We start from the raw sequence: 17476 nt of genomic DNA on the forward strand, positions 1-17476 counted from the left end.
CATATATACTTACACATATATATATATATACATATATATAGCAGGATTGCTCTTTGTAGCTGTTACTACAGGCACTATCAAGCAGAAGCTGACCAGGCAGAAAAAAAATGCAGCTGTGTCCTGAGCTGGGGATTGAGATGTTGTTTCTGCTGAGACTGGATAAATCCCAGGCTGGCAGAGCAGAAGTACTGAGCCAGGTCCCACCAACCTGTCCTTTCTGTTCTGAGATCAAAGTCTCTGATAAAAACATATGGACTGCCTCTTTTTCAGAGGGGCCTGCAGTTCTTAAAGCAGTTCTCACACTGTACTTTGTTATTTTTTTCCTCTTTCAACTAATTGGAGAATTTACTGCAATGAGAACACTACAGATTATGGCAACCCACGTCACCCAACCGGCTCTTACATTTGGGATCCTAAAGGCCCATGGCTTTGCCTTTGCTAGCGCTCCCCTAGAGGCTGGGGAATCCAAGCTTTAACTGGCTGAAAGCTCAGGGGGGTCTCTCCTTGCATGCCTGTGAAAGTACTGATGTGACTTGGCCTTGTGGTGCAGCTGTGCACATTGGCTACTAGTCTGGTACATGCCTCTATCTGCAGCTTGCAGACTAACACAGAGGTCTTCCCCAACATGCAAATGATGCCAGTTTTCTTTCACAGAGTACCCTAAGCTAAACTACGTAAAGGCATTACACTGCTTAGAACTCTAAACAGAGTTACTTGACCACACTTTACAAAGGAGTATGTTAACAAAGCACACAGCGTCACACACTGGGGCAAACAGGAGTGCTGCTGTTCAGCACAGCTACATACAGCACCTCAACTTCTGTCTTCTCCCTGGGCTCAGTGGGTTTGACTGCGGCACCGTGTGCCACCCTGGGTGCCCTGCAGCACGTACCTCAGTGCCGTAGGGCATGCGTGATATCACCTCTGGTGCCATCCAGTACGGTGTCCCAACCAGCGACTTCCTCCGCGGCACCTCCTTGGACACCTGGGCACAGAACCCGAAGTCGGACAATTTGATCTAAAAGAGAGAAGAGAAAGCCCCTCTTGTGTAACAAGGAACACACTGATCCGGCCAGATATGCTTCCCCCTGGGAAAAGCCCTTGTCTCCTGCTGTAGCAGCTGGGATGGGGCAGCAGCATGGTTTTGGAAGTGAGGTTGGAGATGGAGGATGAGCCTGGAGTGAGCATGGCTGGTTACACCAAATGGAAGGCAAGAAAGTGGCAGAGGCTGGCAGCAGTGCCCGCTACTCAGATCACCTCTCATAGCTCACCATTCCTCCTGCAAAAGCGCAGAGGTGATCAATGGCCTATAACTCAGAAGGAAAGCAAAAATTCCAAGCATACAATATTATGCAAATATATTAACTCAGTGTTCGCAGTGTATGTGTATTTACTAATATTCAATACAATATCTATTGGAAGTGATTCATATCTCTCCTATTATTCTATCAGCTTTGAGATTTGAGTTTGCCAGAAAAAAGATGACCCCATGTTTCTTTTTCTACACAGAGCATGATCTGACACTCCTAAAAAGAAATACCCTCAACCAACCATTTTTCAAGTGTGCTGTGGCCTGCCCCTCGAAACTGTCATCTGTGTGTAGTAAGGGGCTTGAGGGAGGCAGGGACAGGTGGAAGACTCCTCCAAAATGGCTGCAAGAGATCAGGGACCTGCATCCAGTGCTGGGAACTTGGGAACTAAGGAAAGCATTGTCCTTGAGTAGCTGTGGCAGTGACCTGAAATAGAAATAATGGGATACACGAGCACTCTGGAGAGCAGCTCCTGCTGCATCATGTGCCTGCTCATACTTAGATGCAGGTGCTTTTTTTTTTTTTTTTTAACTAACAAAAATGCAGGAAAATTATGACCTTCCTCCTCCCCCACTGCTGTACAACATGAAGGTGAAAACTCCTCCAAACTGGGCCAAAAATCAGCTGGCATGACTTTTGTGGCAACACTGCCTTCCAGAGACCGCTTGCTCCTCAAGGCAGCTTATGCATTCGTTTTTCCAAGTATTCTTCTGGAGGCCTAAAAGCCACCCCTGGGCTTTTCCTGGAAGCTGCTCCACATGAGGGCAGCCCCTGGTCCCTCAAGCTATGCCCCACATAGTGCAATGGCAGCCGGCACCCAGAGTCCATGAGTCACCAAGCCAGCTGCATGCTGGCACCTGGGGATGTGCTGTGAGCCCAAACGGCCCCAGCACAAGTCAAGTGGGAAGTTCCATCAATTGCTGCATTGTGTAGAGCAGCAGTTTATTATGAGCTCTGATTTGTTTTCTTTTGGATTTAGTACAGACCCTACTTTAAAAAACAAAAAAAAAAACAACTATGGGTATTATTTAGCACAGAATTACAAAATGATTGTTGGTATTTCTAAAACAAAGCCACCAACAGTCAAGTCCTCCAAGCTAAACATATTTTTCAGTTTACAGGATGAAGAATGGAAGAAATAGTGAATTTTGGAAGCAGAGCCCAGTCTTCTTTTGTAGGAGCACAAGAGGTTTTGCATATCTATTGCTTGTTCAAGTACATAAAAGACGACGATTTTCTAAAAAAAGATAATTACACAACACAGCCATGAAGAAATCTGCAATGCAGATAGTAAGTACCAGAGTAATGAGTATAATGAGGCACTCTATGGAGGGCCTGAAAGCAGTTCAGATGCTATTTCAGCAACATGGATCAAAACTGCAACTGAAAGAACTCGAACTCCTATCCATGTGGAATTTTCTCCCCCAACAAGGTTAACAAGGCTGGCCTGTGATGGCTGCAAGAAGGAAATCCCTCTCTCAGTGATGTGGGAATCAAATGTAAACTACATGGGAGAGAACTGGATCAGGACTGAGAAGCCTCAAGTTTCATCTTCAGAAGATGATGGAAGATTTGGGTGCTCTTGGTCTCATTCTGACCCACTCACTACATCCTGCTTTGGGTACATGTGTAATCCCACTGCAGCAACCCTGAAATCCTGCCTACGGGAATCCCTGGTATGACTGAACTAGTTAAAACTATGTATATATGTATATGCTAATGTATATAAAAGCTTGCAAACTAAAAGATCATTGAAAGTAATAAAAAGACAAATTTCTGTAAGGCTTCAAGGTAGGAGTGGGGCAGAACTGAAGGAAGTTGCCCATTACCTAAGCATCACCCTTTGGCATAGTTTCTTCTGCCAATGCCTCCCAGGGGCTGTAATTCCCCATGGGGACTCTGCATGCAGTACAGATGTCAACCACTGGCCAAGCCTGTGCTTTTCTGATTCGGCTCTCTAGCAAGACTGAAGCTGTCATTTTGCAGGTCTGGCTCAGAGCCTGCTGTAGAATCCTACCTGGAGCTCAACCTCACTATACACAACCCTATTCCTCTCATATAATCAATAAACCCCACAAAGGATGAGGCTATTTTTCCCATTATCTGATAGCATTTTGTCTTACAACAGATTAGGATCAGAGAAACAGAGGGACCCAAGTCTCCCACTTTCCTCCCAGATAGGAAACAGAAAACTAAACTGCATTTTCCTTTCCTCTTTATTTACTCCCTTTAGCTCTGTCACCCTGGCTGGGCTTTGAGGGGAAGGCAGCGGTACTCTGTCAGTGCCACAATGTACTGTCCTGGTGAGGGGCACAGATTCCCTGACACAGACTGCAGGGATGACATCTTGGGTTTAAATTCCCTACCAACCCATGGGGGCCAATGTTCGCTACAGAAGAGCATGGAGACCCACGGGCAAGGCGGCATTTTGGGCAACCCTTGCTCTGCACATGACATGCTGCCAACGGCTCTATCACTGGCCAGGAGCAATGGGCTGGACATGGGCCACTTCCGTTCAAGTGCTTGTTTGGCTGCACTAGGATCAGGAACCAAGCTCTTATCCTCTACGACTCCTGGCATGGAGCAGAAGAGCTGCTCAGAGACTCAACTTCTGTATTTTTATCTTTTTTGGAAGTTGGTGTTACTTTGGCAAGCCATGCGCACAGCTGTTTTTGTAACAGACCCCTTCAACTCCTGAGGCAGACCCCTTGTGTGCCAGCCAGAGACGGCAGGAGAAATGCTCAGCACTCACCCGCCCATCGCTGGTGAGGAGGATGGAGTCACTTTTGATGTCACGGTGGATGACACCCTGGTTGTGCAGGTAGGACAGAGCTCTCAGGACAGACAGGCAGACAGTCGCTATCTGCTCCTCGTTCATCCTGAAACAGCAGAATGGAAAAACATACTGAGCATTAAGGAAGAAAGCAGGAAAGGGGAGCTGGAGTGGAGAAGCCCAGGCTCCTGTTCACAACAGTACATGAATTATTTCTGTCAGGAAAGAGAGATGATGGGTGAGGAATAATTCTGCAACGAGGCTGCAGCAAGTCCCTGTGTAGCATTAAAAGAGCAGAGTCTATTATGTGATACAGTGTATTACAGTGAGATTGTTTCCCTATGGGAAATAACAGAAATGCCTTATTTACAGTAAAGTTCCTGCTTGCCAAGGAGAATAAATGACTACTGGAATGGAATCAGGCATAGAATGAATATAAGAAACATCAGGCCTTGGGCGTAACTTTAAGAGCATTACCCTTGCCTTTATGATTATTATAACAAATTGAAAGCATTTCATAGAAGAAAATATACAGCAAGAGAATTATCAAGTCCTCATTTCTGCGCACATGTGAAAAGCCCTGCCATGGAAAAAGCTGCTGCTGCAGCATGGCAACGATTGACTGGACAGGTCAGTCATGCACCACAGCTGGGTTTCCCCAGCTTTACCACCACTCCACTGCTCTAAACTTTGTGATGCTATTTGCAGTATTTCAGCAAAATCTTTCAGAGAAGGTCACATAATGAAAAAAAAAAACCAAAAACCAACAACAACAACAACAAAACCCAGAAGTCTAAGGAATGTCTATTTTGAGTTAAAAAATAGATGACAGCTCTTAAGAAGTGGTGTCCTGGGAACATCTGTTTGCCATTAAACTCCTGTCAGAAATATCTCCAATGGAACTTTTAATGTTTTGGGGAGCAGCAGTTAATAAATGGCTTGCAATATTATGCTGTATTTCAGCACATCAGCTAAGGCAACACTTCAAAATAAAATACCATGAACTTTTTTTTGTAGGATCTATGAGGATCACTAAGCCGTGAAAGAAGACAAATTTTAACGTCTAATTTTCTTTTTGCTTTCTGTCTTGCTCACCTAAGTACTCTCCCATTGAGCTGTTGTGGAAGTTCAAGTTGTTTTATTCTAAATGAAGAAATTAGAAAATTCCTCCTTCCTATCCCATTTGGTCCTGCTCAGCAGAATGAGGTGAGCAAGGAGTGGATGTAAGACAGGCTTTAAGATTCAATTCAAAGAAGAACTGGAAGAGAGGTTCAGTACACTACAGCCTCTCTACTGGTCAAGTGCCTTATTTAAAGGCATGACATTAACTGAATTTGGGAACCAGCTCCACTGTAAGCACAAATGCTGAGAGACAGAAAAATACTTTTCCCATTACGTGTCAGGCTCAGTTTGTAGTTAATGCTTCGGACAGCAGGGCTACGCGGGTTATGAGTATCAAGAGAACTCAACCCCAAAACTGACAGAGTTACAAAAGCAAAGCCAACACTACAGATCACCATACAAGGAAAAGGAGCTTTTTGCTTTTTTTTTTTTTTTTTTTTTTTTTTTTTTTTTCCTTTCTTCTTCTTCTTCTTCTCTTCCCCTTCTTCTTCTTCTTCCTCCTCTCTCTTCTCTCTCTCTCTCCTCCAATCATTTGGGGAACTAACAGATGAAGGTAATCTCTGCTACATTAACACCAAGAGCTCTGGCAAATCTCTGCCTCCCAGCAAGCCCTTCCAGATATTTCTTTTCCTTCTTTTTAAGAAAACACCTGCACTGACAGAAAGCCATCTGCAGTGGCATAGTTACGCTGGTACTGTGAGTGTGCCACAGTATGCGTACATATACCTATGTGCATGCACATACAGCATATTATAGACATATCTGTACACATACGTACACATACACAGCCATAGCCACACATGCATACAGTTGTGTATGCACCACTGGGATTGCCTGCAGCTCGCAGCCCACCTGGTGTGAGTCACGATGTCTGTCAGAGCACCGCCCTCCAGGAACTCCATCACCACCCACAGCTCGTCGCTGACAAGGTAACTGTTGTACATGTCAACCACGTTTTCGTGATGGTAATCTCTCATGATTACAACCTGTGAGAAAAAAAAAAAAAAAAGATGAGATGTGAATTGCTGCAAGCACTGACACTTGTTTTGACCTTTTTCACTGCGCTTTTCTTTTTGTGCTTAGTAAAGGTTCTGCTATGAATCACAGCCTCACGGATCCTCGTGGCAGTGCATAAACAAAATCCACGTATATACATAAAGTAACAGTCATCGTAAACACATCAGGAAACAGGAAGAACCTTTAGCTGCTGAATTGTAAGTGGCAGATAATTGTGTTGTTTTTTTTTTGTTTGTTTGTTTGTTTTCTCCCCCCCCCCATGCTGCAGGACCAGGACTTGTTATTTCATTGCTTTCTTACTGCCAGCTGTTTTCAGTACAACATTTATTTAGATCCAATCAACTGCTCAGCTCAAAGTCTTCTTCATCAGGCAGCAAACTGTACCTTGTACAGTACTTTAACAGAAAGCTGGTGATACTGTGGCTATTCATCTCCCAGCCCCCGGCAGAGGAGTGGAACAATGTGATCTTTGAAATCCCTTGCAACCCAAGCCACTCTATAATTCTATGACTCAACACTAAAGGGATCTGAGGCCCCTGGGTCACAGACCACAGCAAAGGTAATAAAATGGAAAGAAGAGCACACAGGTCAGGGACACCTCAGAGTTGTGGGGTTAGCAAGCAGACGGCCTGTATGCACTATGGCTGAAGTGGGTGGGAAGAATTGAGCTCTGTTCTGCTGCTGGATGCTCCCAAACTGTGAAGTACTCTGCATTGTGCTACCATATAAATAAAATTAAAGAACTACAAAGATATAGCTTTTCTCATTCCTTGCTAGTTTAGCTTGCCTGGAAATGGAATAATACCTTCACTTAAATCTGAATGATTGAATACAATGGAAAGGATAATTGCTAATGTAGAGTCACAGCTACACTTTTAAAATGCTCTGCAGTTGTCAATCATAATGGTAAGCATTGGAATAATTAATATCTCGAGGCCTGGTGGATAGCTGAACCTGCTCTACAGGTGCCAAGATAGCTCTGGCACCTGTGCCTCGTGCCAGCCTGTTCAGTCATTCTTTGAGCACAGTGCAATGCTGCATCTCAGCATCTACAGCCCTTCCTTTCCGAAGGTGATTCATATGCAGGAATTTCTGTACTTGCGAAATTTCCTGGGTTCATTTATTTCCACAGACAACTGTATTTTGTCTTGAATTCTAATGCTTTGAGTTACTGAGTGTAGTGCTGTAACGCAATGGAAAATGCTGCAATGATAGCGCAGTAGTAAAGTCCTAGGCTGCAGCAGGGGAGGATAAGCTCAAATGACACAACTATGAACATACAAACAAAGGAAAAAAAGAAAAAGATCTGCTTACCCTTAGAAGGCCTCAAGCACACAGGGATCTCCAGTAAGATCCTTTTGCTTCCACTGCCAACCCTTAAATGAGGTATGAGATGGGGTGGATCCTGGCTCCAGCCCTTCTGGTCACTCAGGTACATTGCACACACCTGAGCTCCCTGGGTTGGCCCACCTTCCTACCACGTGCTCAATCACTGGTTCAGGCCATGACTTACCATTTCTGCTAGACTGAGGTTCTAAAACTAAGGAGGGGAGCTGGCAGTTTGGGACAAAGGCTTTTCCAGAGTGTAGTCATGAAAAATACTGTGCTCTTGAGGAAAGCCTAAGGCAAGACTAACAAAGCTTAAAGAGAATAAGTTCACTTGAATGATTACAGCTTCATTTGAATATTACCATAAAACAGATGCTGAGCCAGGCGCATGCAAGCTTTATGAGAGTGCTGTGAGCTCAACCGCCATATCTAGAAGTGAATATACAGGGAGGGACTGCACTAAGAGCACCTCAGCCAAGGTGTCGACAACTGCACGATACTGAAGGATGTCAAGAGAGGGGACAGGGATAGAAAACATCAGCCAGGGAAGGCTCTGATTACCCCTGTGTAGATGGAGGGAGGCGCTGAAAATAAATTTTCAGATTACACAAGTGACTGGAGCATGTCAGGGAAGCAGATCGGTCCTGCACAGCTTGTTGGACTGCTTCATGATGTCAGCACTCAAGAGATGCTCAGTTAGAGCTACTGCAAAGCAGTTCAGTGCAGTCTTCCAGCAGAGGTAAAATAGAGTCAAAATAGCCAGTGTAATCACAGGTTGCAGAAAGGACAACTGTGCAAAAACAAGCAAGCTTTTGTTAAAAAGCTTCTATAAGGCAAAGATCAGGCTGGTGCAGACGGCCTCAAGTGCTCCAAAGCAGACAGCACTCTGATCAGTGTACTCATAAGGGATCCCCAAAAAGCAGAGAATACTGAACACTAACTTCTATGGGGGGGGAGAAGTAGGAAGTCTTCCAATTTTAGAAGGAACTCAGAGAACCAAAGAACTGGAAGAAAAAATGGAGAATGAAATTCAGCGTTCTTAAATTTAAGATAAAACACACAGGAAACAATTCTATAAGAATTGCAGTGGTCTCCAAACTGGCTATAATCTCTCAGGAGATGTGGGATTTAATATAGCTGGTCCTATGAAAAAGGGTTTGGCAGCTCTTTGCTTAGTAACTATCAAGAAAGGAAAAGGATCACACGTGATTAGGTGGGGAGGGATATGCCAGAGTATGGTTTGTGTACTTCTTCAGTATTAGGGTCAGTTAGGCTCCTCCATCTCAGCAGACTAAACCATACCAGAAATGGTCCAAAGAAGGCAACCAGGCACCTGATAAGCTGCGTGGATCAGATGACAGATTTCTTACTTGTTTACTGTGACTTCCCACCACGTTATTATAGGTTTAAACCTGGGAGAAGATGTAGCTCACTTGAAAATGATCTGATTATTTCAGACACCATGAAGTGTAGGACTCAGCCCTCTATTTTAGAAAGACATTAGTTTGGCATTGTGGCCTCTGTTCAGATCATGTCTTATGCTGCACTGCCCACAGCAACATACCTCATTGAACAGCAGCTCCCTCCTCTGCTGTTTCCTGAGATCCATTTTCTTCACAGCGACTTGCTTTCCCGTGTGCTTCTCGGTGGCAATGCAGACTATCCCTGTGGAGCCCTCCCCGATCTTGATGAAGCTGTCCAAGTACTCCCGGGGATCACCAGGGCTGACGACCAGCTGCAGGGCAGCCCTGAACTGTTCGTGGGACACCCTGGAGGGCTGCTGGTCTGAGGAAGAGCCCCAGCTGGGCGGGGGATAAGCACTTGATGTGATACTTGGGGAGCTGGGGTAGGAGGCGGTGGAAATATAGGGAGAGCTTGGCTGGAGTGATGGCTGGTGGTAGTGGGATGCTTTGTGGTAGACCAGAGGGTACTGGTAGCTGCTGCTGGAATAGCTGACTTTACTTTGACTTTGAGGTAGCTTTACTGGGCCCCTTGGGTAGGTGTCCGATCCAGAGAGTGGTGGGCTAACTACCAGCTGTGCTCGGTCGTAATCCACCTGCAACACAAAAGCAGAGGAGTGGACATGAGTGAAAAGCTGTGTTTCCAGCTGCCTGGCCAACCCCTGACCATTCAGTTCACTTTCTGCACCCCAGATACACTCGGCGGGGTGCCAGCACAGCTCACTCCTGCATGGACTCGCTGTTCTGTAAGTGACACTGCTGCCTGCAGATTTTTAGACCGTTAGGCTGCCTGCTCTCTCCTCACTACTAAAATGAGTAAAGTAAAGACCACTTGGTTTTTTGTATATCCCAGGTTCTTTTTTATGTCCATGCACCCATTTGGAAACATGGTAATCTTTGTTAAATAAAAGTATATGGTCCAAAGGAATGCATTTACTCTGTATTTGCAGTGCCCTGCAGGTTGTCTGGGCCATTTCCTCCAGTGAAGCATCTCTTTCAAAACAAAAAGCCCTTTCACAAATTCAAATTCATGTCTTTCCTCCCAAACACAAATTTCTGACTTTTGACTCTCACCCATTTGTCCTTTCTTTTGCTTTTTTCTGGTGATACAGGAATGACCTCTTCTTGTGGAGGTGGTGGTACCCTGAAATTCCCACAGCCTCTGCTGTGCCCCATCAGTAGCTGCTGGCTGAGCCACCACAGAGACAACACAGCCCTTTTATCTTTTCTTTTTTTATCCTGTTCAGTGTTGTATAGCTTAAAACAGCCAGGCCTTCCCCACCATCCCCACAAGTGGAAGCAGGGCTGCAGCACCCTCTGACCATGGCACTGTAGCAGCACAGAGAGAGCACTGCAGACCACAAACAAATGGCAGAAGGGCACCAAATTCAAAGCATGGGGACACATCACAGAGAGCTACAACCAGGGGAGCATGTAACCTGCCTGAGGTGAGAGGAGAGCTGCTCAGTGGAATCTTCAAAGGGACTTCCTCCAAGCAAACTACAACGAGGATACTAATTCAATATACCAGTACTTAAGTTTTCCAGAGTGACACACTACTTAACTGCAGTGTTGCAAAACTGCTAATTTTCATTTCAAACAGGAGACAATCGTGAGGAAATTATCCCAATGGGAGGCCTTTGTCATCTGCAGGTTCCTTCCTTCCCTTGTATTTTCCCTAGCTTTTCTAAGCTACTTACACTGAAAGTCAGCAAATATTTTACATTCATAAACAAAACTGTCTCCATCTGTGCAAAACAGAAAAGGATCTAAGACAAAAAAATGCACCTGAAACAAAAGTATTATTTTCTTTTCCCAGAAAAGGACATCTCCACATTTATGATATTCTGTACGTGACTCCTGACGACACGTGGGGCACTGCGGGTGGGGGTGGTCAGACACAGGCTCATGATGTAGCACAATTACAAATAATTACGGCAATGAATTCATTTAATCAATCAATTTCCGTGGCGGCCCACAGGGATGGACAGCGCAACAACCCCGACACAGCTCACGGCAGCTACTATTGCTGCTGGCTGCTGGCCAGGAGTCCCTGATCCATGTTAGTTAAATGCACATTAATCTGAATTTGGCAGTGTAATCAAGGACCCAACTGAACTGTGAAATTGAATTCTGCGCTGGAACATCATCTGACCGTTTTATGCGAAGACTGCAAAAAAAAAAAAAAAATCTGCCGCAGCATCAATCTATCACTGTAGGCTGCTGCACAGCCAGGAGGAGATTCTAGCTGGAGTCACTGGGCTGCGGGGAGAAAAGCCTCGGAATAAAGAAGTGCAGTGCTGTATCGGTGCTGCTGGGCGCCGTGTGTGAGCCGGGCATGCCCGCCTGGTGTCCTGCTGCTTAGTGGGGCACAGGGATGCCTCTGCATGAGAGCTGTGCAGGCACTTCCATCGGCAGCGTGCGGCTGCAGGCAGCTGTGTGAGCTCCCAGCTGCACGGTGCCCACATCCAACCCTGGCAGCGCTGCACGGCCGCCTCCTCGGGTGCTGTTTCTGTATGAGCGTGACACACAAATGCTTACGGTCAGGATTTCACTTACGCAGCTGTGAGATGGAAGGGGGTCAGAGACATCGTGCGTTTCATGAAGGACGTGACATCTGCCCAACTAATTAACGCAGAAAAGCGCTCAGATGGTTTGGTGGAGGGAGGGGCACTCAGTCCAGCCCTGTCCTATGTGTCTGTGTACACAGAGCCACACAAATGATTGCTTTGACTGAAAATACACCATTTTTATATCAAGATGGGAAAAGCCCGGTCTAAAACTAAAACTAGATAAATCCGCATCAATGGATTGTGACTGGGCGTCACCCACACCTGCTTTTTTCTGAGCATGCCCCACATGTCAGGAAAAACAAATTCCACAGTGAAATATTAAAAGGAAAATTGAGATGTTCAGCGTCCTTTTCTGAAAGCTTTCTGCAGTTTGTGTTTCACGCACCTGCGGTACAACCATTCACTTCCTGCACCCCATGCAATCTTGCTGAAGTAGAGGAGCCCAAGTGACTCCATCAGCCTAGCCTCTCCTCCTCAGCCATGTCCTCACACAGTTCTTCACAGTGTGGCAAAATTGAGCACACTTGATTCCACTAATAATGCCATGATTCCTGTTATTGAATGCAATTACATACTGAAAGGCAAGTCTGTAAATACTACAAAGGACAGTAAAAACCAGCCCTGCTCTCATTCAAGATCAGGTCAGGGGAGCAGCTGAAGTCACAGCCTGCAGTGCAATGCGGTGTGCTGCCGCTCATCTGGCTGCAGCCTTACTCAGGTCTGCACACAGCCACCTCAGCAGCCAGGTCTGACACAACACGTCTGAAACCTGCTGCCAGAACAGGGATGTGTCTCCTTTATCTGACATCTGTAATAATACACATCTGCACCTACTCTTCAGATTTACAAGTCAAAACGCACATCTTTGTTAAATGCATTTTGAAGATGTACATTTGTGCCTGAGGACTTTTTCAATGCTTTCTTTCCCCCCCTTTTAATTATACTTTAAAGCCAATTTCATTTGTACAATATCTGATTTGAGACTCGATTCTCACTTAGTAAACCCATTTAATGAACCATTTTCTTACTAATGCCTCCTTGAAAAGAAGATTCCTTAGCAATCATCCAAGACACGAAGCTGCTATTCACTTCCAGGAGTTGCGGATGGGTCTGGGAATTGAAACTGCTGCATTTAACAGTGAATCATCAAGTTTCAATATACCAAGGCTACATGAGGGCTTTTGATGCTCAAAGGAGAGCAATGGCTCAAAATGAATCTTGCACTAAGGCATCTTTTTCTTTAATAAAAGTTGTTACTGCATTTTAATGGGATATTTTACAAAGTGTCTGCAGTGCTCTGAGTCCTGTGAAATACACCTACACCCTCCATCTTATTGAATGCCATAAATCTGGCAGGCACAGGAGAGTTTATGAGCTATTGCTGGATTTGTCCTTCCTCTTTCTCAACTCTGACAAAACGATTATTTTAAAAGAAAGAAATGGCAGGTAGTCCATCCCAACCTTTCCTTACAAATTCCAGAATCTGTATTTTAGCACCACACTCTTGCACACAGTTAACTACATATAGGCATCCCTCCCAGCAAACCCCAAACTCAGACAAGGCACAGGAAGAAACCTAGCAACCTTTCTACCCCCCCCCCCCCCCAGTATTTACACTCAAAAGCCCAACTCTATGCTTTAACACAATCAGCACCTAAAAAAAAAACCAAACCAAAACACTGCTCTCCTTTTGCCACAGGATGCTGACAGTGACTGCAGCCCAGCATCAGCAAAGCAGCCAAAACCTAAGCAAAATGCAGGCATGCCTCTGATATGAAGCCATGCTGTATTTGCAGAGGTTTGAGATGACATAGGGTCTGAAGTTGGACAGGACCAAGTTCTCAGTGCACAGAGGCTGTAAGAAAATGCACTGTTCAGACACCATCATAAGCAGAAGAGCTATCATTGTGTGATGACTACCAAGCTCAGCACTTCTGGCAAATCACAGCAAGCTTGCTGCCTGCTGCTAAGGGATCCCAGTAACATTAAATGAAATATACACCAAAGGAAAAACCATTTCTTGCAGAATATTAAGTGTTTAAGGAGGTCTTTGTTTGAGCAGTGTGACATGATGGATAAGAGATTCCCTTAGCTGATCAAGGCTGCAAGGAAGCAGGGTAAGGTAGGATAGCTTGTGTGGGTAATACTCTTCATGCAACTTAGAAGTGGCAGAGCAGACCACAGTTTCTGCAGAGGAGCTGCTTGTAGATATCACAATGGAGTTGCTTTTCTATCTTGACCCTTATTTTTGTGTGAGGAGACACTTGGATTTCATTCCACTGCTTGAAAAATGAAGGGGTGAGGGATAAGTCCCTTCCCTCACTGGTGGGAAAGGGTTAATGAATCTCACAGTACACATACACACTTGCCAGACTGGTGGCTGTGTGGGCTGGTATGAGCTGGCTCAGCTGCAGGCAGCTCCTCTGCCTAATAGACATGCTGGGATCATGGCTGTCTTCCCTCAGCAAACCAGAAGCGCTTTTCTAAGTGGCACAGAGATGTCAGCAACAACGACTCAAATACAAAAAGAACCTGACGTTCAAAGCAGACCAACTTTCCAGCTCTGCCAACATCTGCATTAGCATACAAACTTCTAATCGTAGGTAAACTGCTAAAGAACTTGGGTTTTTCAGAAATCCCAAGTAAAACTCACGGAAGTTGGGCATCTCCAAACTGTTCTTTGAATAAGTATCTTAAGCCTCTGATCCCCAGCATCTGTTTTCAGTTACCCAAGTGAACTGGGTGGGGTTTTATATCCACCAAAGCATTGTCGCACGCTTCCTACCACTGTGTTTCCAAGCACAGCTCCACACCCTTAACATTTTGCACATGCCTAATTTTTTGTATTCCCATTTTGGAAGGGTCCCTGTCCTAGCAGTACCAACATCAGGGCCTTAACATTACCTTGGAGATGCCTGCTGCGGTTTCAGACAAGCGAGGGTAGGTGTAGGAGCTGTAGGAGTGTCCCTGCTGGTGTGCTTTAAATGCACTTGCTCCATAGGGCATGGCTGGCTCCTGCAGACCAGAGCCCGACCTGGACCTCTGCCTCATGGTTGGCTGAGGGCTCGCCGGGTCCACGTAGGATGACTTGGGCCTCTTGTCATAGTCATCCTTGGCTGGGCTGTGCCCCCAGTCGCCGTCGCTGTACTCCAGCCTCTCCTTGGGGCACTCGCTCTGCACTGATGCTCGGGACAGGGCGTAAGGGAAGGGGTCTCTGTAGTCCAGTGAGGATCCACTGGGAATCCTCTGGTACTCCAGCTTTAGACCTCCATATTCGAGTGGTTTGGGCTTCGCCTCCACTTGTGCATGGTAATCTGGGAGGAACCTGGAGAGGTCTGATTTTAGGGGTGTCATTTCTGAATAATAGATGTCTCTGGAAGTGACCTTCATCATGTGCCCATTCTGCTTGGCAGCGTAGCCCCCTTTGTAGTACCTGTCTAGCTCTTCCCCATAGAGAGTCTTGTCTCTATACTTGTCCATGACATAGTCTGTTGTGTCTGACTCACTGGAGTACTGCGAATATGTGATGTACCCATTTTCCTCCTGGTGCCTTGGCACATGGTTTGCATTGCCTTGGTGGTGCGTGGGAGGACTTTCCTTCCGCAGGGAGTTGGATCGAGTCACGGAGATATTGTCAAACTCTTCGAGCAAGCCGTTGATTGAAGTATCCTTCCGAGGCTTATTTCCTCTAACAATAGTCTGGAAATAAAAAATTGCTTTGATTAAATACTGACTTTCACTTAGTATCTGACCAACAGAATGACTGAAGTCTGTGATTCACCCAGGAATACACGTGGTGATGCATCACATTCTTCAGGCACACACCTCACAATAACCTGTTGCCGCAAAATAAAGCCCTCAAGAAGTACAACAGAACATGCAGAAATGAACAAATGCGGTGTCCACCATAAGCTGAGATTTAACATACAGCTTCAACTTAAGATATGGCTGTGCTGCATTGAACAGCAGAGACATTTAAGAGCACTACTTGTGTTTTAAAAACTAGGTGTGACTAAATTAGCTATTATTCACTTGTTTGCTTCAAGGCAAGCTGGTACCCTAGTTTGCAGAGTATAGAAAAGTAATACTATCATTCACTGCCAACTTCTCCATGCTATTTTAGCAAACTGCTGGAGTGGAAAGTAGCATGTAATTTATCAAGTCCCATGTTGGTTTTTTTTTGTTGTTGTTGTTGTTGTTTTTTTAACAGTGCACTACTGTGTGCCAGAATTACCACCAGGAACTGCCTCTTCATTAATTTAGCATGAGACACACACAGGGGAGATGAAAAATAATACCTACCTTCGCCTCCTTACAATATGTAGCATCTGGTAAATCCCTGTGCATGACCACGGCTTTGAGATAACTATATGATGGATGCCAAGTGGCAGTGGCCCTATCTGTGTCCTGATACAGTGAAACTCCCCTAGATCCCCCAGTCCTGGATGAGGAGGGCTTAGAAGCACTGCAGACACAGATCGGCTCCTACCCTCTGCCCCTTCCCATCCTTACTCAGCTCTATCCCAAACAATGGTCCTAGCATTGGGATGGAAACAAGCAGTATTTAGTTAGAGCTCTCCTTCAAGATAACCTGGCTATTTTTAGCTAGCACCATCTGAAGACTGTAACAAGTTATTGCATCAATTCAGCAGTTGACTCCCACTGAGCACTGCGTCATGTTTATAAATGCCCTGCAAGAATAAGATGTACAGATTGAGGACCGGGGCCATAAATCAGCACGGCTCTATTGAAACAAAACTTCCTTTGCTGATTCACTTCAGCTAAATATCTGAGGTTGTATCTTATTTAACTCAGTTTCTAAATGGAGTCGCTGTGGCCATCCTAAGCTGTCCTTCTGCGAGCAGCTTGCCTGTGCTGCACACTGATAATGGTGCACCGTGCTGTGTCCAGCCTGGCTCTGGCCCTTCCTCCACTGCAGCACCACAGACATGGCTGTATCACAAATGCATCCCTGTAAGCCTGACCCAAGGCTGATGAAGCAGCACCAACAAGATAAAACAAGGAAACATCTGTAAAAGGAGACGGTGCACCAATAGGGTCTAAAGCCAAATGCTTCCATACAAAGCAGGTGGCTTCTCCAAATGCAATGACCAGCAGCAGGGATGGGAAGGGCTCTGCAGCACAAGCAATGCGGCCCTTTGTATTGCATCCTGGACTCAATTTTTTGTCTAGGAAAGGTCTGCAATGTAATCAGAAGATAGGATAGGGCACAATTTCTCTTTTAAGAAAAGTCTGATCCTCTTCCTCATCCCTCTTCAACTCCTGCTTTGCCCCATCACTGCTAAATTGACAGCAACATACTTCTCTGTTATTCAGAAAAAGACAGCTGAGAAAAGCAGGGCAAAGCAATCCTGACCTCCGATTGATCCCTCCTCTTATTTATGTCTGTAATTACTTGCCTGGTTTGCTATTTTCAATCTGGCAATACTGAAACAATAGGACAGAAAAAATCAGGATCAGCAAATAGATCACTCCTTTTGCTTCTGAAGCATTCAGCAATGTGAAAGGAATTCGTTTCGTTAGGCTACAGCCGCTTTGGCAGGATGAATGCATGATCATTCATATTTAATTATCACATAATAAAACAGCACACTCAACAATGAAATGCTCTTAATTGAAAACAAGATTGAAATACCCAACTGCCATCTTGCTTCCCCAGTGTAAAATCATGCCAAGGAGTAAAAAGGCCAATTTAATGATCTCTGTGGGACCAGCCTGCACAAAGCAGAGGTTTCCTGGAGCAACCTATATAGCGCCCGCACAAAAGGACCTCAGAGCCAGAGGGAACCCCCGGGAGCAGAATGCCCTCTCTGGTTAAAGGAAAGGGGTGTTTCCCTCCCTTTCCTCCAAACAGATGCTCTTTCAAAGCAG

At 45.4% G+C, this 17476-nt stretch overlaps 1 protein-coding gene across 8 annotated transcripts in view; it reads right to left on the bottom strand.

The window, feature by feature from the left end:
* Positions 1-17476, bottom strand: part of PAK5 (p21 (RAC1) activated kinase 5) — a 102534-nt gene that overhangs the window by 2560 nt on the left and 82498 nt on the right. For 7 of the 8 annotated variants that reach the window (XM_048938298.1, XM_048938300.1, XM_048938295.1 and 4 more), the window contains 5 exons: positions 14489-15283; positions 9116-9607; positions 6058-6191; positions 4063-4189; positions 893-1018 (listed from right to left, as the gene is read on the bottom strand). In XM_048938298.1, coding sequence (XP_048794255.1) covers positions 893-1018; positions 4063-4189; positions 6058-6191; positions 9116-9607; positions 14489-15283 — 1674 coding nt within the window. Of the gene's footprint in view, positions 1-892; positions 1019-1045; positions 1737-4062; positions 4190-6057; positions 6192-9115; positions 9608-14488; positions 15284-17476 lie in introns of those variants that run through there. The other variant, XM_048938299.1, reaches the window with a different exon arrangement.

The sequence above is a fragment of the Lagopus muta genome, chromosome 2 (assembly GCF_023343835.1).
Source record: "Lagopus muta isolate bLagMut1 chromosome 2, bLagMut1 primary, whole genome shotgun sequence".
NCBI classification, from domain to species: domain Eukaryota; kingdom Metazoa; phylum Chordata; class Aves; order Galliformes; family Phasianidae; genus Lagopus; species Lagopus muta.